At 43.3% G+C, this 26522-nt stretch overlaps 1 protein-coding gene across 1 annotated transcript; it reads left to right on the top strand.

The window, feature by feature from the left end:
* Positions 1 to 4057: 4057 nt before the first annotated feature.
* Positions 4058 to 25095, top strand: LOC115159200 (thrombospondin-4-B). Its single transcript, XM_029708677.1, has 22 exons — positions 4058 to 4345; positions 11133 to 11330; positions 11745 to 11992; positions 12720 to 12819; positions 16266 to 16348; positions 16650 to 16701; positions 16950 to 17101; positions 17205 to 17342; positions 17632 to 17709; positions 18040 to 18192; positions 19936 to 20040; positions 20303 to 20410; positions 20556 to 20715; positions 21411 to 21529; positions 21673 to 21725; positions 22133 to 22326; positions 22839 to 23017; positions 23116 to 23164; positions 23253 to 23449; positions 23555 to 23727; positions 23861 to 24000; positions 24199 to 25095. Exons 1-22 carry the CDS (start codon positions 4267 to 4269, stop codon positions 24258 to 24260), a joined length of 2820 nt encoding a protein of 939 aa, XP_029564537.1. The 5' UTR covers positions 4058 to 4266; the 3' UTR covers positions 24261 to 25095.
* Positions 25096 to 26522: the final 1427 nt, after the last annotated feature.

Here is a 26522-nt window from a genome sequence, read left to right as displayed (position 1 = left end):
CTGGTGTAGTAGGATTCGATCTTAGTCTTAGTTTGATGGCTCGTCGGAGGTCATGGTGGGATTTCTTATAAGCGTCCGGATTAGTGTCCTGCTCCTTGAAAGCGGCAGCTCTATCCTTAAGATCAGTGCAGATGTTGTTTGTAATCCATGGCTTCTGGTTGGAATATGTACGTATGATCACTGTGGGGATGACGACGTCGCCGATGCAATTATTGATGAGGCTGGTCACTGATGTGGTAAACTCCTCAATGTCATCGGATGAATCCCGGAACATATTCCAGTCTGTGCTAATGAAACAGTCCTGTAGCTTAGCATCCGCTTCATTGTACCACTTTCGTATTGAGCGCGTCACTATATTTTATCCATGTCCTTGTTCAGCCACAACTCAGAGAAACATAGGATATAACAGTTCTTCAGGTTCTGTTGATAGGATAGTCTCCGACGGAGCTCATCCAGTTTATTCTCTAGTGATTGTAAGTTTGCCCATAGGACGGAGGGTAGAGGTGATTAATTTATTTGCTGACATAGTTCAGGGAACCCGCTCGTTTGCTTCTCTTCCTCTTCCGAGTCCCGGGGATTAGGGCCTGGTCCGGAATGAGCAGTATGTCCACAGCTGCCGACTCGTTGAATTAGAAATCTTCTTACAAATCAAGGTTAGTGATAGCTGTTCTGATGTCCAGAAGCTGTTTTTGGTCATAGAAAATGATGGAGGAAATATTATGTCCCAAAAAAGTTTCAATCAGTATAAAAAACACACACAAAATAGCAGAATTGGTCAGGAGCCCATAAGACGGCAGTGCCATCTTCAACTACCATGCAGGACCAGGAGTTTTTCCGGACCATGTATTCTGACCAGGAAAAACTAGAGTTTTCAAGTTCATTTGGACAGGAAAAACTCCCAGGCCTACATAATTTATAAAGGAACAATTATCTGTTTTGACACTGGAAAATGAGGCTTTGTATAATTCATACTCTCGATTGGTGTGACCTGGAAAAACATGGAACTTAAACAGACAAAGTCAGATGGATGACATTCTTTGCCCCGTACAGCACCATGGGGCTTAACTCAAGTAAGTTCATTTCTGTTCTCACCAGGACTGCCCTAGAAGATCATTCTAGAAACATGAGAAAAAAAGGGGGGGAAAGTATGAAAATGTATGCACTCACTCTTGTAAGTCGGTCTGGATAAGAGCATCTGATAAATGACTAAAATGTAAAGTCTCTTGAAGTCTCACTGTATTCATCGCATCTTACCAAATTGGCTCATTTGTTTGCAGACAAATACAATCCCACAGGCTGTGTGGGTGACTATTAAGCCTTTGGCTTTACAGTTGAGTCTAATGACAAAGAGAAGCCCAATGTGGAGGCTGTAATTTGGGGTTTGGAGTTCTCTTCCCGCCACTGGAACAGCCTGAGCTCTGATAAATGACTTGGTCTAATTAGAAGTTGACTAAACCCTCCCCACTGCTACTAAATAGAGTTGTGCAACTTCATTCACTTGAGTACATCCCCATCACACCACAGGGTAATAACAGTGTGTGTGTGTGTGTGTGTGTGTGTGTGTGTGTGTGTGTGTGTGTGTGTGTGTGTGTGTGTGTGTGTGTGTGTGTGTGTGTGTGTGTGTGTGTGTGTGTGTGTGTGTGTGTGTGTGTGTGTGTGTGTGTGTGTGTGTGCAGGCGTATGTGCTCACATGGGTCTGTGTATAGGCTACCTCTTGATAAAAAGGGGTATAGGGATAAGAAAACCCGAGCTGCACAATTTCACATCTGTCTCCAGTCTATGAATAGCAGCCAGAGTCTGTTTCGGGGGTTGGGATTAATACAAACCCAGTTACAGGGTTCAGTCTGAGCTCACCGACCACAGTATGACGTGACTCAGTCGAGGGTCTCAAGCAAACTGATGTGGGTCGTCCAAGTATTAATGATATGCTTAGCCAATCACAGCGTCTTTCACTGATCCAGAACCTCACTTCTGTGGAAGGTCTTTGTGATAACTCAACCAATCAAAGGAGAGTTTAGTCTGTGGGTGTCCTACAGTATCTCTGTTAACTACTTGGATTGAGTTCACACCAGAAAACACCAAAATACCGAAAAGACATCCAAACAGTGATGTATTGGGGTTGAGTCGCAGAGCATCATGGTCCTATGTGTTGGAGATGATCCTGTTCATATAAATAGTTTAACTTAATTCTTGTCTCCTGTCACATCATTATTTAATTTTTACAACGACGTGGTAATGAAACCCACAAGTCATAACAAAAGAGACCGCTCAGAACACCTGTGGTATCTGGGTACAGAAACTAGGACTCCCTCTCTCAACACTTTTTGTTGATGTAGCTCTAGCAAGATCCTGTTTGTCCATTTAAGGAGCAGATTTGCACTGCAGCCATCTTGTGTAGACTTCAGTTAGACTGAATCAATGTAGAATGCACTCCTAACCAAAACATCTAGCTGCCTGGTACAACTCAGCAGCAGGACAACCAAAGATTTCTTATAGATACACTACCGTTCAAAAGTTTGGGGTCACTTCCAAATTTCCTTGTTTTTGAAAGTAAAACATTTTTTGTCCATTAAAATTACATCAAATTGATCAGAAATACAGTGTAGACATTGTTAATGTTGTAAATTACTATTATAGCTGGAAATGGCAGATTTTTTATGGAATATCTACATAGGTGTACAGAGGCCCATTATCAGCAACCATCACTCCTGTGTTCCAATGGTAAGTCTACACTGTATTTCTGATAAATTTGATGTTATTTTAATGGACAAAAAAAAAAGTTTTTCTTTCAAAAACAAGGACATTTCTAAGTGACCCCAAACCTCTTAACGGTAGTGTACATGTCCTGGTTTTCTTAAATCAGAAGTTTCTTCAGTTGCTAGCTTCCTATGCCAGTAGCTAGCTGCTCACTGAGGTAGTCTGGAATACCTAAATACTTTGAAACCACAAATGCCTTGAGATCTCCAAATGGAACAAGCCTCCATGCTCTTAAAGGGCATAAAAACGAATAAAAGAACAAAAAACAAACATTATTAAGCCTCCTGTTTGTTCATCTCTGCCAAATGTGACGAGTAGTTTGGTGCCAGACATGTTGGCGACCTCCGGCCGTGTGTTCTGGCTTGTCTAACGCTGTGTTGACCTCGGTGACTGTGCTGGGCTAATTAATTACAGTTTGGGATCTGGGAATCTATTCAACGGTCATTTTAATGAATGTATACATTGATTCTTAAATAAATAACTTTTTAATGCTTCATGAGCTCAGTAAAACCGCCTTTTCCAATCACATCCCACAATATATGGTTGTTTTACTCCATAGTTTGTAACAATGTCTTTGTTCTTTTACAATGTATACCTTCCAAATATGCTTCTAAAATGACCATATTTATCTCATGGATTGTTAGTCCTTGCATCAATATATCTCATTACATTTCTCCAGCCCCATCCCTCAGCTTTAGAGCGCAACCAAGCGCTGGGGTGGGGCTTCCATTGTCCTGAAAAACAAATTACGGATTGTGGCTTTAATTTGGTTTTCCAGATCGCTCATTTCCTGTCCAAAGCTTGGGGATGAAGGGGAAAACAGGATGCATCTGAACCACTGAAAACCTGAAGGAATACTTAACAGTGTTTGGGAAGAGGAGGTGTGTGGCAAAAAAATGCCTCCTGACTGCCAGGAGTCAGACTGTGGATCTGAAAAGTGGCATAGATCAAAAAGTCAACCATTATTTTGCCTGGCTTGCTATAAATAAGGCATGTTCACTGCCCAAGGAGTTCCTGAACCATGGAGGAAGCCCTTCATGTATACATGTGCACACTCACACACACACACACACACACACACACACACACACACACACACACACACACACACACACACACACACACACACACACACACACACACACACACACACACACCTTATCCTAACTCACACACACACATCTACCCACACACACACACACACACACACCACATCCATCCATAGCAGCCAATACGGTGGAGGATGTCTTGGTCACTCCTTCTCTGCATGTGGCCGTCTAAGGAAAGCTTAAATCCTCTCCAGCCCTGTTCCCCCCCTTAGTCAGCCTCCCGTCCTCCCCAGGCTGCCACACACACAGCAGCTGTTCCTAGCCTCACTATGACAGCCTAGCCTCACCTCTGTCTCTACAAACACACACATACCAGGCAACAGTACAGGAGGAGCACCACTCTGTCCGATAGGGATCAGTCATTCCAGAGAAACAGGTCTGAGAACAGTGAGAGGAAAGAATGGGGCTGTGGACGATGCTGATCGTGGCTTCGCAGCTGATCTTAAACCTGTGCTCAGACGTGGGAGCCCAGGGCTCAGGTGAGTGTAGCTGAGATTTTTTTCTTTATTATTACTGAATGTGATGCCAATGTGATCTTGATGTGGTCAGTAAAGTCTATCGAAACAATGCAATTGCACAACAAAGTATTTTGAAGTTATTGCTTTTTTATTTACATTTGTCATTTAGCAGACGCTCTTATCCAGAACGACTTACAGTTAGTGCTTCCATCTTAAGATAGCTAGATGAGACAATCGCATATCACAGTCGTACAAAATACATTTTTCCTCAATAAAGTAGCTATCAGCAAAGTAGAGCAAGACAAGTGTGAGTGTTAGCGCAAAGAAAGGCAAGGGTGATATTTAATTTTTTCTTTGGGAAGGGGGGGGTGCTGTGAGATTAAAAAGGTAATTGAAGAGGCAATTACAGGATACTATAACAATTTGATGGTAGTCAGAGACAGACAGTTTAATTTGACATACAGAGAGACTGTGATGTCATCTTCAAATGCCTCTATCAGTGTAATAAAGCTCTCAGCACTCTACCCCAGAGGATTCTAATAGAGGACCATGAAGCTTTGAGGTAATGATTGATCTAACAGACACTGTGATTGAGAATAGAACATTCATTCCTTAGCCAATCCAATATACACAAAGGGCTACACATGGCATTTGATACTCTGTTGTGATCAATATTCCTCTATAGCATTTGTGGTGAGAAGATTGAAAATACATCCGTCAGAAGAGTGTTGTGTACTGATGACTGAGGTGTGACTCTGTGTGTGTGTGTGTGTGTGTGTGTATATCTCTGTGTGTGTGTGGGGGTCTGCAGTCTGGCTCTGATTTAAACAAAGTCCCAACTTAATCACACACATGGGAGTAATCACTAATGGTCTGTATGCAATACTGGAGTCTGAGCACACACACACACACACACACACGCACAAAGGGTTTTGAGATGCCATATGCACTGAGATACAACTGTTGATGACTTTGAGAGATATTCTTTTAAAATACTTTTACAGCTGCACACGGTTGTCTCAGTTGATATGTAGTAACACTTTTACTCAGTAGTCATTTACACAAATAGCAATTATTGGCAATGACTGCATGGGGTTTCACTTAATAATATCCTCTTAGATGTCAAGTCCCCTGTTTTGGGGACCTGTGTAGTTCTGGTACCCGTTCCGACCAACATTTTTGCGTATATATTGATATGTGGCCAACATAGACCTAAATGGCTTGCATTGAGTGATAGCCCTGATTCTCACTGACACAGGAGTATGTCTATTCTGCCTGTGTGAAGTAGGATAGGAAATCTGACACCAATTGAAGCTGGGATGTCCCTCCTACCATTTCATTCGCTCTTCTGACTGTCCATCAACTCCTGGCTGAACCCTACGTCACAGTCACTAACATATGCCTAGAATCCTTACATCGTAATGCAACAGGAGAGAGTTTTTTTGTTGCTGTTGCACAGTCAGTGATTGATTTATAGCCAGTAATGTAAACTAACTAACTCATAGATTTGAAACAAAACCCACTTTCTGTTTGTCATAGATGGACAATATTAATATGAGACGAAAGGCGAGTTCCTAACAAGTTCAGGAAGCTACAGCTATGTGAGACGTTCACAGCGATGGGGGCAGATGTTTTGATCAATAGAGACATTTAGAAAATATGTACATTTTCTCTAAGACTAAATATACAAATATGTACACTACATGACCAAAAGTATGTGGATAAATGCTTGTCGAACATCTCATTCCAAAATCATGGGCATTAATATGGAGTTTGTCCCCCCTTTGCTGCTATAACAGCCTCCACTATTCTGGGAAGGCTTTCCATTAGACGTTGGAACATTGCTGCGGGACTTGCTTCCATTCAGCCACAAGAGCATTAGTGAGGTCGAGCACTGATGTTGGGCAATTAGGCCTGACTCGCAATTCCAATTAATCCCAAAGGTGTTCGATGGGGTTGAGGTCAGGGCTCTGTGCAGGCCAGTCAAGTTCTTCCACACAGGTCTCAACAAACCATTTCTGTATGGACCTCGTTTTGTGCTAGGCCTTCCCCAAACTGTTGCCACAAAGTTGGAAGCACAGAATCATCTAGAATGTCATTGTATGCTGTAGCGTTAAGATTTCCCTTCACTGGAACTAAGAGGCCTAGCCCGAACCATAAAAAACAGTCCCAGACATTATTCCTCGTCCACCAAACTTTACAGTTAGCACTATGCATTCGGGCAGGTAGCGTTCTACTGGCATCCGCCAAACCCAGATTAGTCCGTCAGAATACAAGATGGTGAAGCGTGATTCAACACTCCAGAGAACGTGTTTCCACTGCTCCAGAGTCCATGGCATGGCATTGCGCATGGTGATCTTAGGCTTGTGTGCGGCTGCTCGGCCATGGAAACCCATTTCATGAAGCTCCTAACGAACAGTTATTGTGCTCATGTTGCTTCCATAGCCAGTTTTAAACTCGGTAGTGAGTGTTGCAACTGAGGACAGATGATTTTTATGCACTACTTGCTTCAGCATTTGGTGGTCACGTTCTGTGAGCTTGTGTGGCCTACCACTTAGAGGCTGAGCCGTTGTTGCTCCTAGACGTGTGACAAACTATGTGGTAGTGATACTTTATGTGTGGGCTGTCGGTGGTTGATTTTATGGTTAAGATGTGGTTTAAGGTGGATTTAGGTGGATTTGAAGGACATGGTTTTGTGTAGCTCGATGGTGGCTGTGGGGATGAAAGCTGATCCTTTCTCATGGAGATCCTGACCCACACATGGCTCTGAGTCTAAAACACAGATGGGAGCAAGTGTGTGTGCATAGTGCGTCTAAACAGATGGATGAGAATAGAATAAGAGTGGGTTTGTTCAAATTATTTTGTTGGTGCACCCCCAGTCCCAGTTTGCAGGCCAAGTCACGTTGAGGCCAAGTCACGATGTTTGCCTTACCTCCCTCCACAGGCGAGGGGGACAATAGCAAATCTGAAGCCTTTCACAAACCAGGTCTGTCTGTGGTTATAAAGGTGAAATTGAGCGCAGGAAACGGCATGAAAAGGAAGCCTGTTTTCGTGGCTCGAGTTACGTTTAACCACACGCCTTTAAAAGCCCCGTGCTGCTCCCCGATGAACTGGAACAGACTGAGACCAGGCAGTTAGAACCGGAGTAAAGACTGGGGTCAAGAGAAAAGAACAAAGATGTCTGAAGCTGAATACACACACACAATATCTTGTCTGAGGATCACACTCTGCAATCTTGGCTGAGAATTGTGGGGGGGGGGGATATGAGGGCAATTTTCTGGAAACATTTGGGAGGAATTTGTTGCCCTCACGACAGTGTGCCTTAAAGACAGCTGCTAGGGAACTTGTGTATTCATGTAGGGTCTCAGACTGGTGGGGAGGGATTCAAGGCACATGCTCCTGAGGCCTGCTGTGTCCCGGAGTGACTTTATTCAACTAGAATTGTAACCGTGGACTTACCTCTTCAATGGCTTCTACATTCCACTCCCTGAGCATTGAGTACAGTACAGTTTATCCATATTTATCTAACTTAGCCTGGTCTTGATCTTCCAGCCATTCCTAGTCTATATAAAGTATCCCTTCTCTACATCAAAACTACTAGCTCAAGAATTATCAGAATGTATGGTATTTTGATCAAAGTACAAAAGTTTTACCCAAAACTCATTTCAGCCTCATCAACCAACCTACTCTCTCTTGACTACCAGTATCTTCTCAGCCAAGGGCGGACTGGCCATTTGGCATTTCAGGCAAATGTCAAATCGGCAGGTTCATTTTTAACTTAGATTGTTGTGCAAAATGATGATCATCTGGCAAAAAATGGGGTCCAGATGGGAAAAAAAATAGGCCGGTGTGGAGGCCTCAAGTAAAAAAGTTGGCCGGTGTGTTGAAAATGCCAGGGTTGATTTCTGGTCCCAGTCTGCCCTTGTTCTCAGCACATCAAATCCTCATCAATCATCAGCATAATTTTCTGCCACATCTGACTCATCAACTAGCCTACAGATGTAGGATCTTAATTTGAGCCAGTTTGCTACAGCAGGAAAATGAAGCCCCTGGGCCCAGGCCTGTAGGGGGCCCAAGAGGCAAAATAAATAAAGGAAATATATCCAGTATACAGTATATTATATATACAGTATATATTGTAAATGTATTACACAGTTGAAGTCGGAAGTTTACATATACCTTAGCCAAATACATTTAAACTCAGTTCTTCACAATTCCTGACATGTATTCTTAGTAAAAATTCCCTGTCTTAGGTCAGTTAGGATCACCACTTTATTTTAAGAATGTGAACTGTCAGATTAATAGTAGAGAGAATGATTTATTTCAGCTTTTATTTATTTCATCACATTCCCAGTGGGTCAGAAGTTCACATACATTCAATTAGTATTTGGTAGCATTGCCTTTAAATTGTTTAACTTGGGACAAACGTTTTGGGTAGCCTTCCACAAGCTTCCCACAATAAGTTGGGTGAATTTTGTCCCATTCCCCCTGACAGGGCTGGTGTAACTGAGTCAGGTTTGTAGGCCTCCTTGCTCGCACACGCTTTTTCAGTTCTGCCCACAAATGCTCTATAGGATTGAGGTCAGGGCTTTGTGATGGCCACTCCAATACCTTGACTTTGTTGTCCTTAAGCCATTTTGCCACAACTTTGGAAGTATGTTGGGGTCAATGTCCATTTGGAAGACCCATTTGCGTCCAAGCTTTAACTTCCTGACTGATGTCTTGAGATGTTGCTTCAATATATCCACATAATTTTTCTCCCTCATGATGCCATCAATTTTGTGAAATGCACCAGTGCCTTCTGCAGCAATGCACCCCCACAACATGATGCTGCCACCCCCGTGCTTCAAGGTTGGGATGGTGTTCTTCGGCTTGCAAGCCTCCCCCTTTTTCCTCCAAACATAACGATGGTCATTATGGCCAAACAGTTCTATTTTTGTTTCATCAGACCAGAGGACATTTCTCCAAAAAGTACGATCTTTGTCCCCATGTGCAGTTGCAAACCGTAGTCTAGCTTTTTTATGGCGGATTTGGAGCAGTGGCTTCTTCCCTGCTGAGCGGACTTTCAGGTTATGTCGATATAGGACTCGTTTTACTGTGGATATAGATACTTTTGTACCTGTTTCCTCCAGCATCTTCACAAGGTCCTTTGCTGTTGTTCTGGGATTGATTTACACTTTTCGCACCAAAGTACGTTCATCTCTAGGAGACAGAACGCGTCTCCTTCCTGAGCGGTATGATGGCTGCCTGGTCCCTTGGTGTTTATACTTGTGTACTATTGTTTGTACAGATGAACGTGGTACCTTCAGGGGTTTGGAAATTGCTCCCAATGATGAACCAGACTTGTGGAGGTTTACCAATTTTCTTCTGAGATCTTGCCTGATTTCTTTTGATTTTCCCATGATGTCAAGCAAAGAGGCACTGAGTTTGAAGGTAGGCCTTGAAATACATCCACAGGTACACCTCCAATTGACTCAAATTATGTCAATTAGCCTATCAGAAGCTTCTAAAGCCATGACATAATTTTCTGGAATTTTCCAAGGTGTTTAAAAACACAGTCAATTTAATGTATGTAAACTTCTGACCCACTGGAATTGTGATGAATTATAAGTTAAATAATCTGTCTGTAAACAATTGTTGGAAGAATTACTTGTGTCATGCACAAAGTAGATGTCCTAACTGACTTGCCAAACTATAGCCTGTTAACAAGACATTTTTGGAGTGGTTGAAAAACAAGTTTTAATGACTCCAACCTAAGTGTATGTAAACTTCCGTCTTCAACTGTATATTTTATTTTTTACTGCAACCGACAATCACAGGAGGACTCTGCTAATCATCAGATGAGTGGAGGAGAGGAGGAATGGGGCCCACGTAGGTAACTGAGGGGCCCTATCTTGGTTGGGTAACTGATGGGATTTGGTTCGAGGGCCACCCCCGCCTCGCGGGAAAAACACTTTGATGGCAGAGAGAAAGTACATTTCCTGCAATTGTACACAGTTTGCCATGGAGCGCAGAGAAAATGTTGCAATTGTAAAGCATTCTACACATTTTGTCATGATGCTAAATTAATGATATCTGAGTGGGATTCAGGCCTCCTGGAGGTCAGGGCCCCTGGGCACTTGCCCTGCATGCCTGTTCGGTATTTGGCCATGTTTAATACACGGCTGACTAATTTACCAATCTAAAAATTAGCTGACATGGCTAATTGAGTGACTGTCAGGGACTGACATAACCACAGGAAGTTGAGACCCCTACTGAGTTCCTAAAGAAATATATTATAATGATTTGTTAATCCGGCCCTGTATGTGGATTATAATGAATGAACATTTTTTGTAGGGGTTGATAAATTATTCATTAGGGCAAATAAAGTATGACATTTTCAAGTGGAAATTACATACTTTAGTTGCCCTTTTAACCATTGAATACACTACAAATGTGCATTTCCTGATGTGCATCAAATTACGATCCTACATCTGTACTCTCTCTTGACCAAAACCTCTAGCTCAGAAATCATTAGCATTCGGGAAAAAGTGAAGAAATGGATTCTGCTGCTGAGCAGGCAATTTAACATTTCCCGCCAGCTACCCAAACTCACTGTGATGTTCCAGCCTAGTTTAGTCTATAAAGTATTGACGTGGACTTTCCCCACGGTTTATCCAAAACACCTTGCTCAATAACCATCCACTCCGTCTATTTAAGTTTGTTTATTCTCGCTCTACTGAGCCACAGACAGTTTGAATAATTGGAATAATGAATATTCATCATTTCCTACCGTTTGTGTTACTTTACTTTATTTTTCCCTCTGCAGTCTATGATCTCCTAAACACCCCGGACTGTCTGCCAGACCTGCTGCAGGGTGGCCTGGTGGAGCAGGGGGTGAATGAGGCGTTCATCCTCACCACCTTTAAACTGCAGCCCAAGACTGGCGCCACTGTGTTCGGCCTGTACAACCCCCGGGACAACAGCAAGTACTTTGAGTTCACCGTGCTGGGGAAACTCAACAGAGGTAATGGTTAGGAAGGAGAGGCTAGGGACTTAATGCCCAACTGAGGGGGTTTATCTACTTGTACACTGAAGATATAGAAGATATGGTTTCTTTTACGCATTATTAATTTAAAGATATCGAATTTGGCCATCCGTGCAGCCTCAAAGAATTAGGTGCGGAATGGCTCAGAGGATAAGGGATGCATAATAAAATGTGATATTGAAAAGTTCTCTCTCTCCATTTCATTTGTGTTTAAAAATCATTACTTTTGCCTTTCTTTTTCTACATTATTCATGTATTCAATTCATTGATGCATTTGCTGTGATTCACTCTCCATCTCATGTAATTTTACACTCTATGGCCTTCTTCTTTTTTATCCCTTTCCCTCTCTCCCTCACCCCCTCTCCCATCACTCCCTCACTCCCTCTCTCCCAGCTGTGCTGCGTTACCTGAGGAGTGATCGGAGGATGAGCTCTGTGACCTTCAACAACATCCAACTGGCGGACGGTCAGCGCCACCGCCTCCTCTTCCACCTGAAGGGGATGCAGCAGGGACCCAGGGCGGTGGAGCTACACCTGGACTGCAGACTGGTGGAGACGGTCAGGGACCTCCCCTCCGTGTTTCAGGGCCTGCCTGCAGGCTACGGCGTGGTGGAGCTGAAGAGCATGCAGGGCAAAGCAGAGGTGATGTTGTGGTATTTGTCTCAAATGGCAACCTATTGTACTCATCTCAAATAACATTATATAGTGTACTACGTTTGACCATTGTCAGATTGGATGTTATTCAAATGAAGCACATCATATGCGATGCAATCATTATTGTGCCCCACCAATGAAATCGGGAAGGGGGACTATAGATCTGTCTCTGTCTGTTCACACGCAATGTCTCAGACCCCACTGACCCATTTTGATGAACATTTTGCCATAGAGATCCAGCATTTACTTAATTAGACTGATTGGCACGATTTTGAGGAAACTTGGGTGAATGATGTTACTTGCCATAGAGATCTGGAATTGACTAAATTACACTGATTGGCCCAAGGGGGGCGATTCATCATTCGTGGGAACAACATGTTTACTGTTGTCTTGTTTACTCTTAGAACCATAGATGTTTCTGTTATCCATCCCAAACCATTACCTTTGTTGCTTTTGTACTCAGGGACATCATTTATTTACTCATAGATCCTCCTTCCCAATTCAAATGACCCTAACCCTAGCCTGGGTGCCAGATGTTGCCAAATCCTTGTCTATCAAAAATGCAGCATTTGTCAAACGATTTAGAGTTGCCTAAAGCAGGAACAAATCTGGCAACCAGAAAACAAACCTGGCAACCACCTTGTCCTCATCAAGCCCATCCATCAGCACTGACTCCAACTAATGGATCCCTGTTGTTGGACTTCTTCACAAACAGGAGGAGCTGGAGGAATTGAAACTGGTGGTGGGAGACACGTTCGAGAACGTAGCCTCTCTACAAAACTGCCACCAACAAGGAGACTCAGTGCAGACTCTGGGTAAGAGTTTATGACAAAAAAACAAACCAGCTAATTTCCCTGTGTGTTCCCTAAACTGTTAATTTAGTCTCTACTGTCTAGTTTAGACAGACACATTTTTTTTGAGGAAAGGCCTTTTCTTGTACGTCACCCAACCACTTTTCATGAAAGCAACTAAATGGTGATAGAATGCTCATATGTACACTATCGGTCCAACATTTTCTAAACATCTACTCATTCAACGGTATTTCTTTATTTTTACTATTTTCTACATTGAAGAATAAAAGTGAAGACATCAAAACTATGAAATAACACATATGGAATCATGTAGTAACCAAAAAAGTGTTAAACAAATCAAAATATATTTTCTATTAGAGATTCTTCAAAGTAGCCACCCTTTGCCTTGATGACAGCTTTGCACAATCTTGGCATTCTCTCAACCAGCTTCATGAGGAATGCTTTTCCAACAGTCTTGAAGGAGTTCCCACAAATGCTGAGCACTTGCTGGCTGCTTTTCCTTCACTCTGCGGTCCAACTCATCCCAAACCATCTCAATTGGGTTGAGGTCAGGTTATTGTGGAGGCCAGAACATCTTATGCAGCACTCCATGACTCTTCTTGGTCAAATACCCCTTACACAGCCTGGAGCTGTGTTTTGAGTCATTGTCCTGTTGAAAAACAAATTATAGTCCCACTAAGCACAAACCAGAATGGATGGCGTATTGCTGCAGAATGTTGTGGCGGCCATGCTAGTTAAGTGTGCATGGAATTCTAAATAAATCACTGACAGTGTAACCAGCAATGCACCCCTACACCTTCACACCTCCTCCTCCATGCTTCACGGTGGGAACCACACATACGGAAATCATCCATTCACCTACTCTGCGTCTCACAAAGACACAGTGGTTGGAACAAAAAATCTCAAATTTGGATTCATTTGACCGAAGGACAGATTTCCAATGGTCTAATATCCATTGCTCGTGTTTCTTGGCCCAAGTAAGTCTCTTCTTCTTACTGGTGTAGTGTAGTGTAGTGGTGTCTTTGCAGCAATTCAACCATGAAGGCCTTATTCACACAGTCTCCTCTGAACAGTTGATGTTGAGATGTGTCTGTTACTTGAACTCTGTTAAGCATTTATTTGGGATGCAATCTGAGGTGCAGTTAACTGTAATGAACTTATCCTCTGCAGCAGAGGTAACTCTGGGTCTTCCTTTCCTGTGGCGGTCCTCATGAGAGCCAGTTTCATAATAGCGCTTGATGGTTTTTGCGACTGTACTTGAAGAAACTTTAAAAGTTCTTGACATTTTCCTGATTGACTGACCTTAATGTCTTAAAAATAATGTTGGACTGTCATTTCTCTTTGCTTATTTGAGCTGTTCTTACCATAATATGGACTTGGTCTTTTACCAAATAGGGCTATCTTCTGTATACCAACTGATTGGCTCAAACGCATTAAGAAGGAAAGAAATTCCACAAAATAACTTTTAACAAGGCTGACCTGTTCATTTAAATGAATTCCAGGTGACTACCTCGTGAAGCTGGTTGAGAGAATGCCCCGAGTGTGCAAAGCAGTCATCAAAGCAAAGGGTAGCTACTTTGAAGAATCTCAAATATAAAATATATTTTGATTTGTTTAACACATTTTTGGTTACTTCATGATTCCATGTGTGTTATTTCATAGTTTTATGTCTTCACTATTATTCTACAATGTAGAAAATAGTCAAAATAACAAAAAAGCCATGAATGAGTAGGTGTGTCCAAACTTTTGACTGGTACTACATACATATACACTGCTCAAAAAAATAAAGGGAACACTAAAATAACACATCCTAGATCAGAATGAATGAAATAATCTTATTAAATACTTTTATCTTTACATAGTTGAATGTGCTGACAACAAAATCACACAAAAATAATCAATGGAAATCCAATTTATCAACCTATGGAGGTCTGGATTTGGAGTCACACTCAAAATGAAAGTGGAAAACCACACTACAGGCTGATCCAACTTTGATGTAATGTCCTTAAAACAAGTCAAAATGAGGCTCAGTAGTGTGTGTGGCCTCCACGTGCCTGTATGACCTCCCTACAACGCCTGGGCATGCTCCTGATGAGGTGGCGGATGGTCTCCTGAGGGATCTCCTCCCAGACCTGGACTAAAGCATCCGCCAACTCCTGGACAGTCTGTGGTGCAACGTGACGTTGGTGGATGGAGCGAGACATGATGTCCCAGATGTGCTCAATTGGATTCAGGTCTGGGGAACGGGCGGGCCAGTCCATAGCATCAATGCCTTCCTCTTGCAGGAACTGCTGACACACTCCAGCCACATGAGGTCTAGCATTGTCTTGCATTAGGAGGAACCCAGGGCCAACCGCACCAGCATATGGTCTCACAAGGGGTCTGAGGATCTCTTCTCGGTACCTAATGGCAGTCAGGCTACCTCTGGCGAGCACATGGAGGGCTGTGTGGCCCCCAAAGAAATGCCACCCCACACCATGACTGACCCACCACCAAACCGGTCATGCTGGAGGATGTTGCAGGCAGCAGAACGTTCTCCAGGGCGTCGCCAGACTGTCACGTCTGTCACATGTGCTCAGTGTGAACCTGCTTTCATCTGTGAAGAGCACAGGGCGCCAGTGGCGAATTTGCCAATCTTGGTGTTCTCTGGCAAATGCCAAACGTCCTGCACGGTGTTGGGCTGTAAGCACAACCCCCACCTGTGGATGTCAGGCCCTCATACCACCCTCATGGAGTCTGTTTCTGACCGTTTGAGCAGACACATGCACATTTGTGGCCTGCTGGAGGTCATTTTGCAGGGCTCTGGCACTGCTCCTCCTGCTCCTCCTTGCATAAAGGCGGAGGTAGCGGTCCTGCTGCTGGGTTGTTGCCCTCCTACGGCCTCCTCCACGTCTCCTGATGTACTGGCCTGTCCCCTGGTAGCGCCTCCATGCTCTGGACAATATGCTGACAGACACAGCAAACCTTCTTGCCACAGCTCGCATTGATGTGCCATCCTGGATGAGCTGCACTACCTGAGCCACTTGTGTGGGTTGTAGACTCCGTCTCATGCTACCACTAGAGTGAAAGCACCGCCAGCATTCACAAGTGACCAAAACATCAGCCAGGAAGCATAGGAACTGAGAAGTGGTCTGTGGTCCCCACCTGCAGAACCACTCCTTTATTGGGGGTGTCTTGCTAATTGCCTATAATTTCCACCTGTTGTCTATTCCATTTGCACAACAGCATGTGAAATTTATTGTCAATCAGTGTTGCTTCCTAAGTGGACAGTTTGATTTCACAGAAGTGTGATTGACTTGGAGTTACATTGTGTTGTTTAAGTGTTCCCTTTATTTTTTTGAGCAGTATATATACTGTCTAATTCACCCTGTTACTGTAGATTGAGGGTAGCTCAAACAAGAACCCCAACTCAAGTGTTTTGGTATGACCCATGTTCTTCCCCCATGCAGGGGTCAACACAAAGCAGCTCTCCAATCAAATGCTTGAGCTCACCCAGGTGATAAATGAGCTGAAAGATGTCCTTATTCAGCAGGTAACTATAATGGTCAAGCTCCTCTTGGAACTCTTAAACTGCACCTCCTGACCCACTGAGTCCATATAAAAACATGCTACCTGGGGCGACAGGTAGCCTAGTGGTTAGAGTGTTGGACTAGTAACCGAAAGGTTGCAAAATTGAATCCCCGAGCTGACAAGGTACAAATCTGTCGTTCTGCCCCTGAACAAGGCAGTTAACCCACTGTTCCTAGGCCGTCATTGAAAATAAGAATGTCTTCTTAACTGGCTTGCCTAGTTAAATAAAGATATAATGAAAATATTTCTGCTGCTTTCTAAAGGTCAAAGAGACATCTTTTCTCAGAAACACCATCTCTGAGTGCCAGGCTTGTGGTGAGAACATCCAATTCCACCATTATATTACAAATGATTTATTAAAGTTCTGTATTCATGTCATATGTTGTTTATAGATTGGGCCAAGATTTTTTCCTGACCATGAGACCTAACAAGGAAAATCCCTAGGCCCTAGTTTTACTTGAAGCATGTTCGCTTATGACACATTCATAGCTAATACATGAGAAGCCACTGGTATTGTGAAAATTAGTGTCATAAAAATATATTTCCTCTGGGTGTCTTTGAAGGACTGGGTGGAAGCGAAGTCATGAAGCCAAAGTGTGCCCCTGGTGTTTGTTTCCGTGACGACATGTGTATTGAGACGGAGGAGAGTGTTGAGTGTGGACCCTGTCCTGATGGATACACAGGGGATGGCTTCAGCTGTGAAGATGTGGATGAGGTAGGGTGTGTGTGTCTGTGTGTTTACTGTATGTATTTGTATGGTTGTAATCATTCTAAAATACCAACCAAGCGTCTTCTACTGTCTCTCTCGCTCTCTCTAGTGTCAGTTTAACCCTTGCTTCGCCAAGGTAAAGTGTGTGAACACAGCTCCAGGGTTTCGCTGTGACGCATGTCCTCTGGGCTACACTGGTCTGGCTGTGGAGGGGGTGGGAGTGGTCTACGCACAGACAAACAAACAGGTCAGTCAACAACACCAAATGGAGTCAAGGGCTCCATATCAATTGGTTTAATGAAAAGGAAAAGCTACACACTCTAGAAGCTTAATAAAACTCCTTTACTCACCAACGTTTCGACAGCGAGCTGTCTTCCTCCATTTCAACTTAGTAAACTCTAGAAGATGAATTGAAATGAAATCGACCCCCACCCGGTGACTTTGGAGGATAACTCATCTTGTAACATCTTTTCACGCTATATATCATAATTTGTATTTTTAGGCTCATGTCCGGTTTTGTACTGTATATCTCTTAGGTCTGTGACGACATTGACGAGTGCAAAGGACCCAACAACGGAGGGTGCACTGCTGACTCTCTCTGTCACAACTCTGCGGTAAGGGCTGAGTGTCTGTCTGATAGCCTGGTGGTCGCCACGTCTTTTTGCTTCAGCCAACTCCCGACCTTCGTTATCATACAACAGAAACTACTTGAAGCACAAGCAGATCTGGGGACCAGGCTAGTATCTGGAATCCAAATAGAATATTGCTCCATTTTAATAAACAATAGGACAATGGAACAATGTGTGTTAAAAGGATTCCAAGCTAAATATCTGACACAAGTACAAGTACTACATGTTTTATATGTTGTTCATTGCCTGTTACCCTGTATTATCCCTGTATTAACCCTGTATTATCCCTGTATTATCCCTGTATTATCCCTGTAGGGTTCATACGTCTGTGGGGGCTGTAAAACAGGCTACATAGGGGGCCAGGTGAATGGCTGTAAGCCAGAGAGGAGCTGTGGTAACAGTCGGACCAACCCCTGTGATGTCAACGCCCAGTGTATCCAAGAAAGAGACGGCTCCATCACCTGTCAGGTGGGGTTCTATGGATCACAAACTAGCCTCCATTGACAGAACTCTCTCTCACTCACACACGCATGCACGCACACACACACACATAGTGAGCAAAAACGCATGTCAAAAATGTTATAAATTGATTTGCATTTTAATGAGAGAAATAAGTATTTGACCCCCTCTCAATCAGAAAGATTTCTGGCTCCCAGGTGTCTTTTATACAGGTAACGAGCTGAGATTAGGAGCACACTCTTAAAGGGAGTGCTCCTAATCTCAGCTTGTTACCTGTATAAAAGACACCTGTCCACAGAAGCAATCAATCAGATTTCAAACTCTCCACCATGGCCAAGACCAAAGAGCTCTCCGAGGATGTCAGGGACAAGATTGTAGACCTACACAAGGGTGGAATGGGCAACAAGACCATCGCCAAGCAGCTTGGTGAGAAGGTGACAACAGTTGGTGCGATTATTCGCAAATGGAAGAAACACAAAAGAACTGTCAATCTCCCTCGGCCTGGGGCTCCATGCAAGATCTCACCTCGTGGAGTTGCAATGATCATGAGAACGGTGAGGAATCAGCCCAGAACTACACGGGAGGATCTTGTCAATGATCTCAAGGCAGCTGGGACCCTAGTCACCAAGAAAACAATTGGTAACACATTACGCCGTGAAGGACTGAAATCCTGCAGCGCCCGCAAAGGTCCCTCTGCTCAAGAAAGCACATATACATGCCCGTCTGAAGTTTGCCAATGAACATCTGAATGATTCAGAGAACAACTGGGTGAAAGTGTTGTGGTCAGATGAGACCAAAATGGAGCTCTTTGGCATCAACTCAACTCGCCGTGTTTGGAGGAGGAGGAATGCTGCTTATGACCCCAAGAACACCATTCCCACCGTCAAACATGGAGGTGGAAACATTATGCTTTGGGGGTGTTTTTCTGCTAAGGGGACAGGACAACTTCACTGCATCAAAGGGACGATGGACGGGGCCGTGTAACGTCAAATCTTGGGTGAGAACCTCCTTCCCTCAGCCAGAGCATTGAAAATGGGTCGTGAATGGGTATTCCAGCATGGCCTAGCCAGTCTCCAGACCTTAATCTGTGGAGGGAGCTAAAGGTTCGAGTTGCCAAATGTCAGCCTCGAAACCTTAATGACTTGGAGAAGATCTGCAAAGAGGAGTGGGACAAAATCCCTCCTGAGATGTGTGCAAACCTGGTGGCCAACTACAAGAAACGTCTGACCTCTGTGACTGCCAACAAGGGTTTTGTCACCAAGTACTAAGTCATGTTTTGCAGAGGGGTCAAATACTTATTTCCCTCATTAAAATGCAAATCAATTTATAACATTTTTGACGTGTTTTTCTGGATTTTTTTGTTGTTATTCTGTCTCTCACTGTTCAAATAAACCTCCCATTAAAATTATAGACTGATCATTTCTTTGTCAGTGGGTAAACGTACAAAATCAGCAGGGGATCAAATACTTTTTTCCCTCACTGTATGCAGATTAATACACACACACACTCATCACTCTATAAAACTAGGCCACACTTTTACTTACTGCCTTACACACACACACACACACACACACACACACACACACACACACACACACACACACACACACACACACACACACACACACACACACACACACACACACACACACACACACACACACACACACACACACACACACACACACACACACACACACACACACACACATACACACTGCCTCAAGTGTTTTCTCTTATTTTCCCTGTCAGTGTGGGATTGGCTGGGCTGGTAATGGCTACCTATGTGGGAAGGACACAGACATTGATGGATACCCTGATGAGAAACTCAAGTGCAAGGATATGGTCTGTAAAAAGGTAACCATGACAACTGAACAAATACAACTATCCTGGAATAAACAGCACATGTGATCTCTTTCCGTGCCTTCCCGTCTCTCTCGCTTTTAACTCTCTCTCTCTCTCTCTCTCTCTCACTCTCTCAGCATCTCTCCCTCTCTCACTCTCCCCCTTTCTCACTCCCTCTTTCCCCCTCTCTCCCTTTTCCCCTCCCCCATCTAATTTTGATGCTGTGTCTGTTAAAGGGATAACAGCGTGTTGAAATACATCTGTCTGTTGTCAGGATAACTGCATGCGTGTTCCCAACTCTGGCCAAGAAGATGCTGACGAGGACGGACAAGGGGACGCTTGTGACAATGACGCTGATGGAGACGGTATTCTGAATGAACAGGTAGACACACACACACACACACACACACACACACACACACACACACACACACACACACACACACACACACACACACACACACACACACACAGTACAGCTCCCTCCCTCAAACTCTCTGCTCCCCCTGTGCCCCTCTCCCATGCAGGATAACTGCTGGCTGAAGCCTAACGTGGACCAGAGGAACAGTGACAAGGACAACCATGGTGACGCCTGTGACAACTGTCGTACGGTGGAGAACCCCGATCAGAGGGACACTGACAGTGACAGGAAAGGAGACGCCTGCGATGATGACATGGATGGAGACGGTACGTACAGCGACACATCACTACCACCTAACTAGCGTCACGGCAGTCTGATACAACAGCCGTTTGACTAGAAAAACACCAAACACAAACCCTAATCCCATTACTAAAATCACCTCTGAAACAAACACAAACACACAGTATGCCTTTGTCCTCCTCACGCTTTGATACAGTACATGACTGTCTGAGTTCCTTTTTACAGACTCTCTACAGACCACTTGACCTTTATGCAATGATCACAGTACTGTTGCATCCCTGAGATAAATGAGAAATGACACACCTAGGGCCTTCTGTACAAACACTTCACTCAGATGACAAATGCAACAGCGCCTGCCTGTGGCACTAGTGAACTATTAGAAACAGCATATCAACGTAAACAGCATCAACCACATGGAGTTTGCTTTTAAATAATAATGTATTGATTCAACATCAGTGAGTAAGCCTTCAAATCACATAAATCATGCTTTATGATTTTTCTCAAGGGCCATACTCACACTTTCTTTTACACTTTCACAGATGTTCTTGAAATATCTAGAACAGCTATCCCCGGTGTGCAAACATCACAAAGCAGTAATCCTGAAAGAGACTACTTTACTTAAGCACTGTCATGTATTTCTCTAACACTTCTGCAGAGTGGTGGGATACTATTGGTCAGATAACTTTACAATCTCAAACTCTGTAATTTAATTGGTCTCCAGGCTTGAAGAACTTCCTGGATAACTGCCAGCGGGTGGTGAACCGGGACCAGTTGGACCGGGATGGAGACGGAGTGGGAGATGCCTGTGACAGCTGCCCCGATATTCCTAATCCTAACCAGGTCAGACTGCCTCCACAGGCCTCCATTGGAGGTTCTGAGAACCTGTTCAGTTTACAGATATATACTGGAATATGGAGCAACTGAGATGTCGTCCCCTGTGAGAGGTCAAAAAGTGTTTTAACAAATCTGTGCTCTGATTTCAGTCCGACATCGATGATGACCTGGTTGGGGATTCTTGTGACACAAACCAAGACAGGTAAAAGAAAACATATTTTAAAGTATCTGACGTTAGAAAAAGTATTCTCTTAAAATATCCACTTCATAATTTAGTCGATACATGATTCCAGTAGTCAATTCATCCCTTTATTTTTATGAATATTCAACTACAGTATATATACTGAACAAAAATACTGTGTTGTGTGACAAAACTGCACATTTTAGAGTGGCCTTTTATTGTCCCCAGCACAAGGTGCACCTGTGTAATGATCATGTTGTTTAATCAGCTTCTTGATATGCCACACCTGTCAGGTGGATTGATTATTTTGGCAAAGGAGAAATGCTCACTAACAGGGATGTCCAAAAATTGTTTACAAAATTTGTGAGAAAGACCTGATCCTATCTTTTCTGTCCCTTCTCCTTTTGTGTTACCTGTCTGGTCTGTAGTGATGGTGACGGTCACCAGGACACCAAGGACAACTGTCCCAACGTGATCAACAGCTCCCAGCTGGACACAGACAAAGACGGCCTGGGGGATGAGTGTGACGATGATGATGACAACGACAGCATCCCTGACTTCCTGCCACCAGGACCCGACAACTGCAGACTGGTGCCCAACCCCGACCAGCTGGATGAGAACAGTCAGTAGTAATCTTTCTTTCACACTTTTAAATTTACATTACTGCTGCGACCAAATTGCCCAGCAACAGGAAATAACACTTTTCTAAATCTGAATTATTGAGTTATCACCTAAAAGCTATAGCCTAGTGTTTCAGTCTGTTTGGGCTTTGACCAACTCTTTTCTGTGTACGTTTGTGTCCTGCCAAACGTGCTGTAAATGGTGTGATAACAATAGAAGACTTGACTACACATACAGTATGAGTATGCACATTTTTTAACTGAAGGTAAAACGTGAGGAAGTGAAGCACCTATGGACTGACAAGGTTTTCCGTCACATTCAGCTTTGACACCTGCAAAAGAACTGGAGCTTCACTGATCTAATACTGTACTTCAAACAACGTATACTCAGTCACCATTGATCTTCAACCAATCAACCAACAAATCTTAAACTCTCTGCTTTACTAGTGTATTGCCTATGCTTAGAACCTTATCGGCCATCATTTCTAAGCTTTTGTGTATTCTCTTCTCCCAGATGACGGTGTTGGGGATGTGTGTGAGTCCGACTTTGACCAGGACAAGGTGATTGACAGAATAGACAACTGTCCAGAGAACGCTGAGGTCACTCTGACAGACTTTAGAGCCTATCAGACGGTGGTGCTGGACCCCGAGGGTGACGCCCAGATTGACCCCAACTGGGTTGTCCTCAATCAGGTGTGATGGCCATTTACAGGACTACCGGAAATAATAAGCTAAATATGTTCAAATGCTTTGACTTTGACAACATGACTGACATTTTCTCTCTCAAACAGGGAATGGAGATTGTGCAGACCATGAACAGTGACCCCGGACTGGCTGTGGGTAAGAAAGACTTCCAAATCATTATCAAGTATCGTATTGTATCAACTCGTATCCTATTTCATCGTAACCTCTTTGTTCTGTTCCCTAGGTTACACCGCGTTCAGTGGGGTGGACTTTGAGGGGACGTTCCATGTAAACACAGTGACTGACGATGACTACGCAGGCTTCATCTTTGGCTACCAGGACTCCTCCTCCTTCTACGTGGTCATGTGGAAACAGACAGAGCAGACCTACTGGCAGGCCACACCCTTCAGAGCTGTGGCCGAGCCTGGCATCCAGCTCAAGGTGTGTGTGTGTGCGTGTGTTTGTGCCTTGAATCATACAATGAAATCTGTCTCTTTTTTTTTTGTATTTACTACTTCTTACCTTCTCTCCCTCGCTATCTCCCAGGCTGTGAAGTCTAAGTCGGGTCCAGGTGAGCACCTGAGGAACTCCCTTTGGCACACAGGTGACACCAACGACCAGGTGCGTCTGTTGTGGAAGGACCCCAGGAACGTGGGCTGGAAGGACAAGGTTTCCTACCGCTGGTACCTGCAGCACCGGCCCCAGGTTGGATACATCAGGTGAGACGGCTGATATGACGCACACAGGATGGCTTCTGAGAGTGAGTGAGTGAGGGAGTGAGTGAGATGTGATCTCTCCATCTAATACTCTAGTTTTCTAACAAGAATGACTGTCTGTTGGGTTTTTGGACAGGGCCCGTTTCTATGAGGGTACAGAACTGGTGGCTGACTCTGGTGTGACCATTGACACCACCATGAGAGGAGGACGACTGGGCGTATTTTGTTTCTCTCAGGAAAACATCATCTGGTCCAACCTAAAGTACCGCTGCAATGGTAAGTAAAGAGGCTAATTGAAACTGGTCACTTCAGATGCTCTTTTTTCTTTACTGAGATTATTTGTACATTTATAACTATATTCAAGCTATTTGTTGTTAACTCAAATTTGTCTAATTTTTGAACCACATTGGCATCCTTGATTTAACTGACCCTCAGTAGAAATTGACCCTGATCGTTAACCTCTGACCTATACAGACACCATCCCTGAGGACTTCCAGGCATTCAGCACGCAGCACGGCGTCAACGACAGTCTCTAATCCTACAGAGAGAGTCTGAAAGAAAGACCGTTTCTCAACGTGTTTGGAATGTTTGTTGTGTGTGTACACAGTGGCAATACTGTATGTACTGTATGTTGTCTGTTTATGTCTATGCCACCCCCCCTCAAAAAAAATGTAATCAACTTGTCTTCCTGAGTATTATAATCAGTGTCCTCGGGGCTCTGAATGAGGACTACTAGAGTAAAATAAAATTATATTTATCATTTCATTTCATGCATATTACAATTCAAACTCTAGATTCCCTTTATTCTTTGAGCACATTTTGCATTATCATCCACATACACAATCATCAGCCATTGATATAAGCTTCCTTCTCTGTCAGAGCAGCATTTATTCCCAGTGTGATATACCAGCCCCACACTCTGCACAATGTATTCACACGACATGGACATGAGAGGGAGCACAAGAAAGGAGTCAGACCATGGTGACTTGGCCATGCCTGAGCATATTCCATTTTCATGTACCCTGGTCCCATATCTGTGTGTGCTATCTTGCCATTTTGGAAAGACAACACACACAGATCTGGGACCAGGCTAACTGTCTTGTAACTCTGACCTCAATCGTCACCCGAGGCCTAGTCTTAACCAAGAGTTTGGTTATCATTGCTTATCACGGCTCCTTGACGCAACTCTCTGGAGGCCAATGGAAAGTGATGCTTTACATACTTAAATGATTCTCAAATCAAATCTACTCCTCTGTCTGGTTTCACTCTTAGACAGAGGTGTTGATATGTTTGAAATTCATGTTGATTCTTTTCTAATTGTAAGGTTATAGACTAGAGAATTTCACATAAAAAAAATGTTAAGAGACATTGCATCATTTTGTTGTCTTGCCTTATTGTAAGAACAGATTCCATTTGTTTCTCAAGAATTTCATCAGCCAATCTCTCAGTTCATGTGGTCAAAATAATTTGACCACGTTGTATATTTATAGAAGTGAGGAAACAAGACTGTTGACCTGTTAACCTATTATTATTGGGGGTGGCCATGTGACACGGGCAAACATGAAGTCTCCTTATATATATATATTTTTTAAACTAGAGGGCTTAACCCTCAAGCTACCGACTGGGGTCATTTTGACCCCAGAGGCATAGTGCGAGGTGGTTTGTTAAATTCATACTTTTTTTCATGACTTGACCAATCAACTTGTTCTTAACAAATCTAAATCATTGTTTAGTGTTTCTGTATCAATAGGGGCTTTAAAAAAATATATATTTTGTCCTTTGAGATCATTTTTTTCTCCCTAGACCAATAAAAAACAAAATTAACTTATTTTTGTGCATATAAAAATGTGCCAATCAAATAAAATTGTATTTGTCACATGCTTATTTACAAGCCCTTAACCAACAATGTAGATTTAAGAAAATACCCCAAAAAAGTAAGAAATAAAAGTAACAAATAATTAAAGAGCAGCAGTAAAATAACAATAGCGAGGCTATATACAGGGGGTACCGGTACAGAGTCAATGTGTGGGGGCACCGGTTAGTCGATGGTATAAATACTTAATAGAACTGCAATACAGAACTCAGATACACTCCGAATCTACACACAGCTGTATTGGGGTGTATTCTCCAAAAAGTAGTTATCCAACACTCTTAGAAAAAAGGTGCTATCTAGAACCAAAAAGGGCTCTTCGGCTGTCTTCACAGGAGAACCCTCCAGGTAGATCCCTTTTGGATGCCATGTAGAGAGCCCTTTCCACAGAGGGTTCTACATGGTACCCAAAAGAGTTTTACCAGGAACCAGAAAAGGGTTCTACCTGGAACCAAAAAGGGTTCTCCTATGGCGACAGCTGTAGAACCCTTTTGCAGCGCTTTGAGTGTAGGGCAAATCTAAAAAACGATCTATTTGAATCCAGGTTTTTCTGGAGACATAATATTAAAATGATACATATCATCAGAGGATGGAGGGGGAGCTATTGGAGTGATCTTGACCTGATAGACACCTGCAGAGATGGGGCACCTTATGTACTTGCCTATGGTTAAAACTAGGCATGACCATGTACAACATCTAAATGACCCTAGATATATGCTTAGTTTCTGTAAAAACAGCTCATAAAAGTATGTAAATTGTATGAATACTTTGTAGAACTGTAATACAACTGTAATACAGAAACAGCTACCCTCTAAATGTACACATTGTGCTGTATTGGTGTGTATTCTCCAATCAAATAGTTATTTTACTGAAAATTGTATATGTATACCAGAATTCCTATAATATCCTCCAATACATTATATGTGCA

This window comes from Salmo trutta, chromosome 23 (genome assembly GCF_901001165.1).
Source record: "Salmo trutta chromosome 23, fSalTru1.1, whole genome shotgun sequence".
NCBI classification, from domain to species: Eukaryota; Metazoa; Chordata; class Actinopteri; order Salmoniformes; family Salmonidae; genus Salmo; species Salmo trutta.
This window is presented reverse-complemented; position numbering and strand designations above follow the sequence as displayed.

Excerpts from the sequence above, each read along its gene's own strand:
- LOC115159200 (XM_029708677.1), top strand. The coding sequence starts at position 4,267 with ATGGGGCTGTGGACGATGCTGATCGTGGCTTCGCAGCTGATCTTAAAC. Across the intron at positions 20,716-21,410 it reads TGATGACATGGATGGAGACG|GCTTGAAGAACTTCCTGGAT; the intron begins GTACGTACAGCG and ends ATTGGTCTCCAG. Across the intron at positions 24,001-24,198 it reads CCTAAAGTACCGCTGCAATG|ACACCATCCCTGAGGACTTC; the intron begins GTAAGTAAAGAG and ends TGACCTATACAG.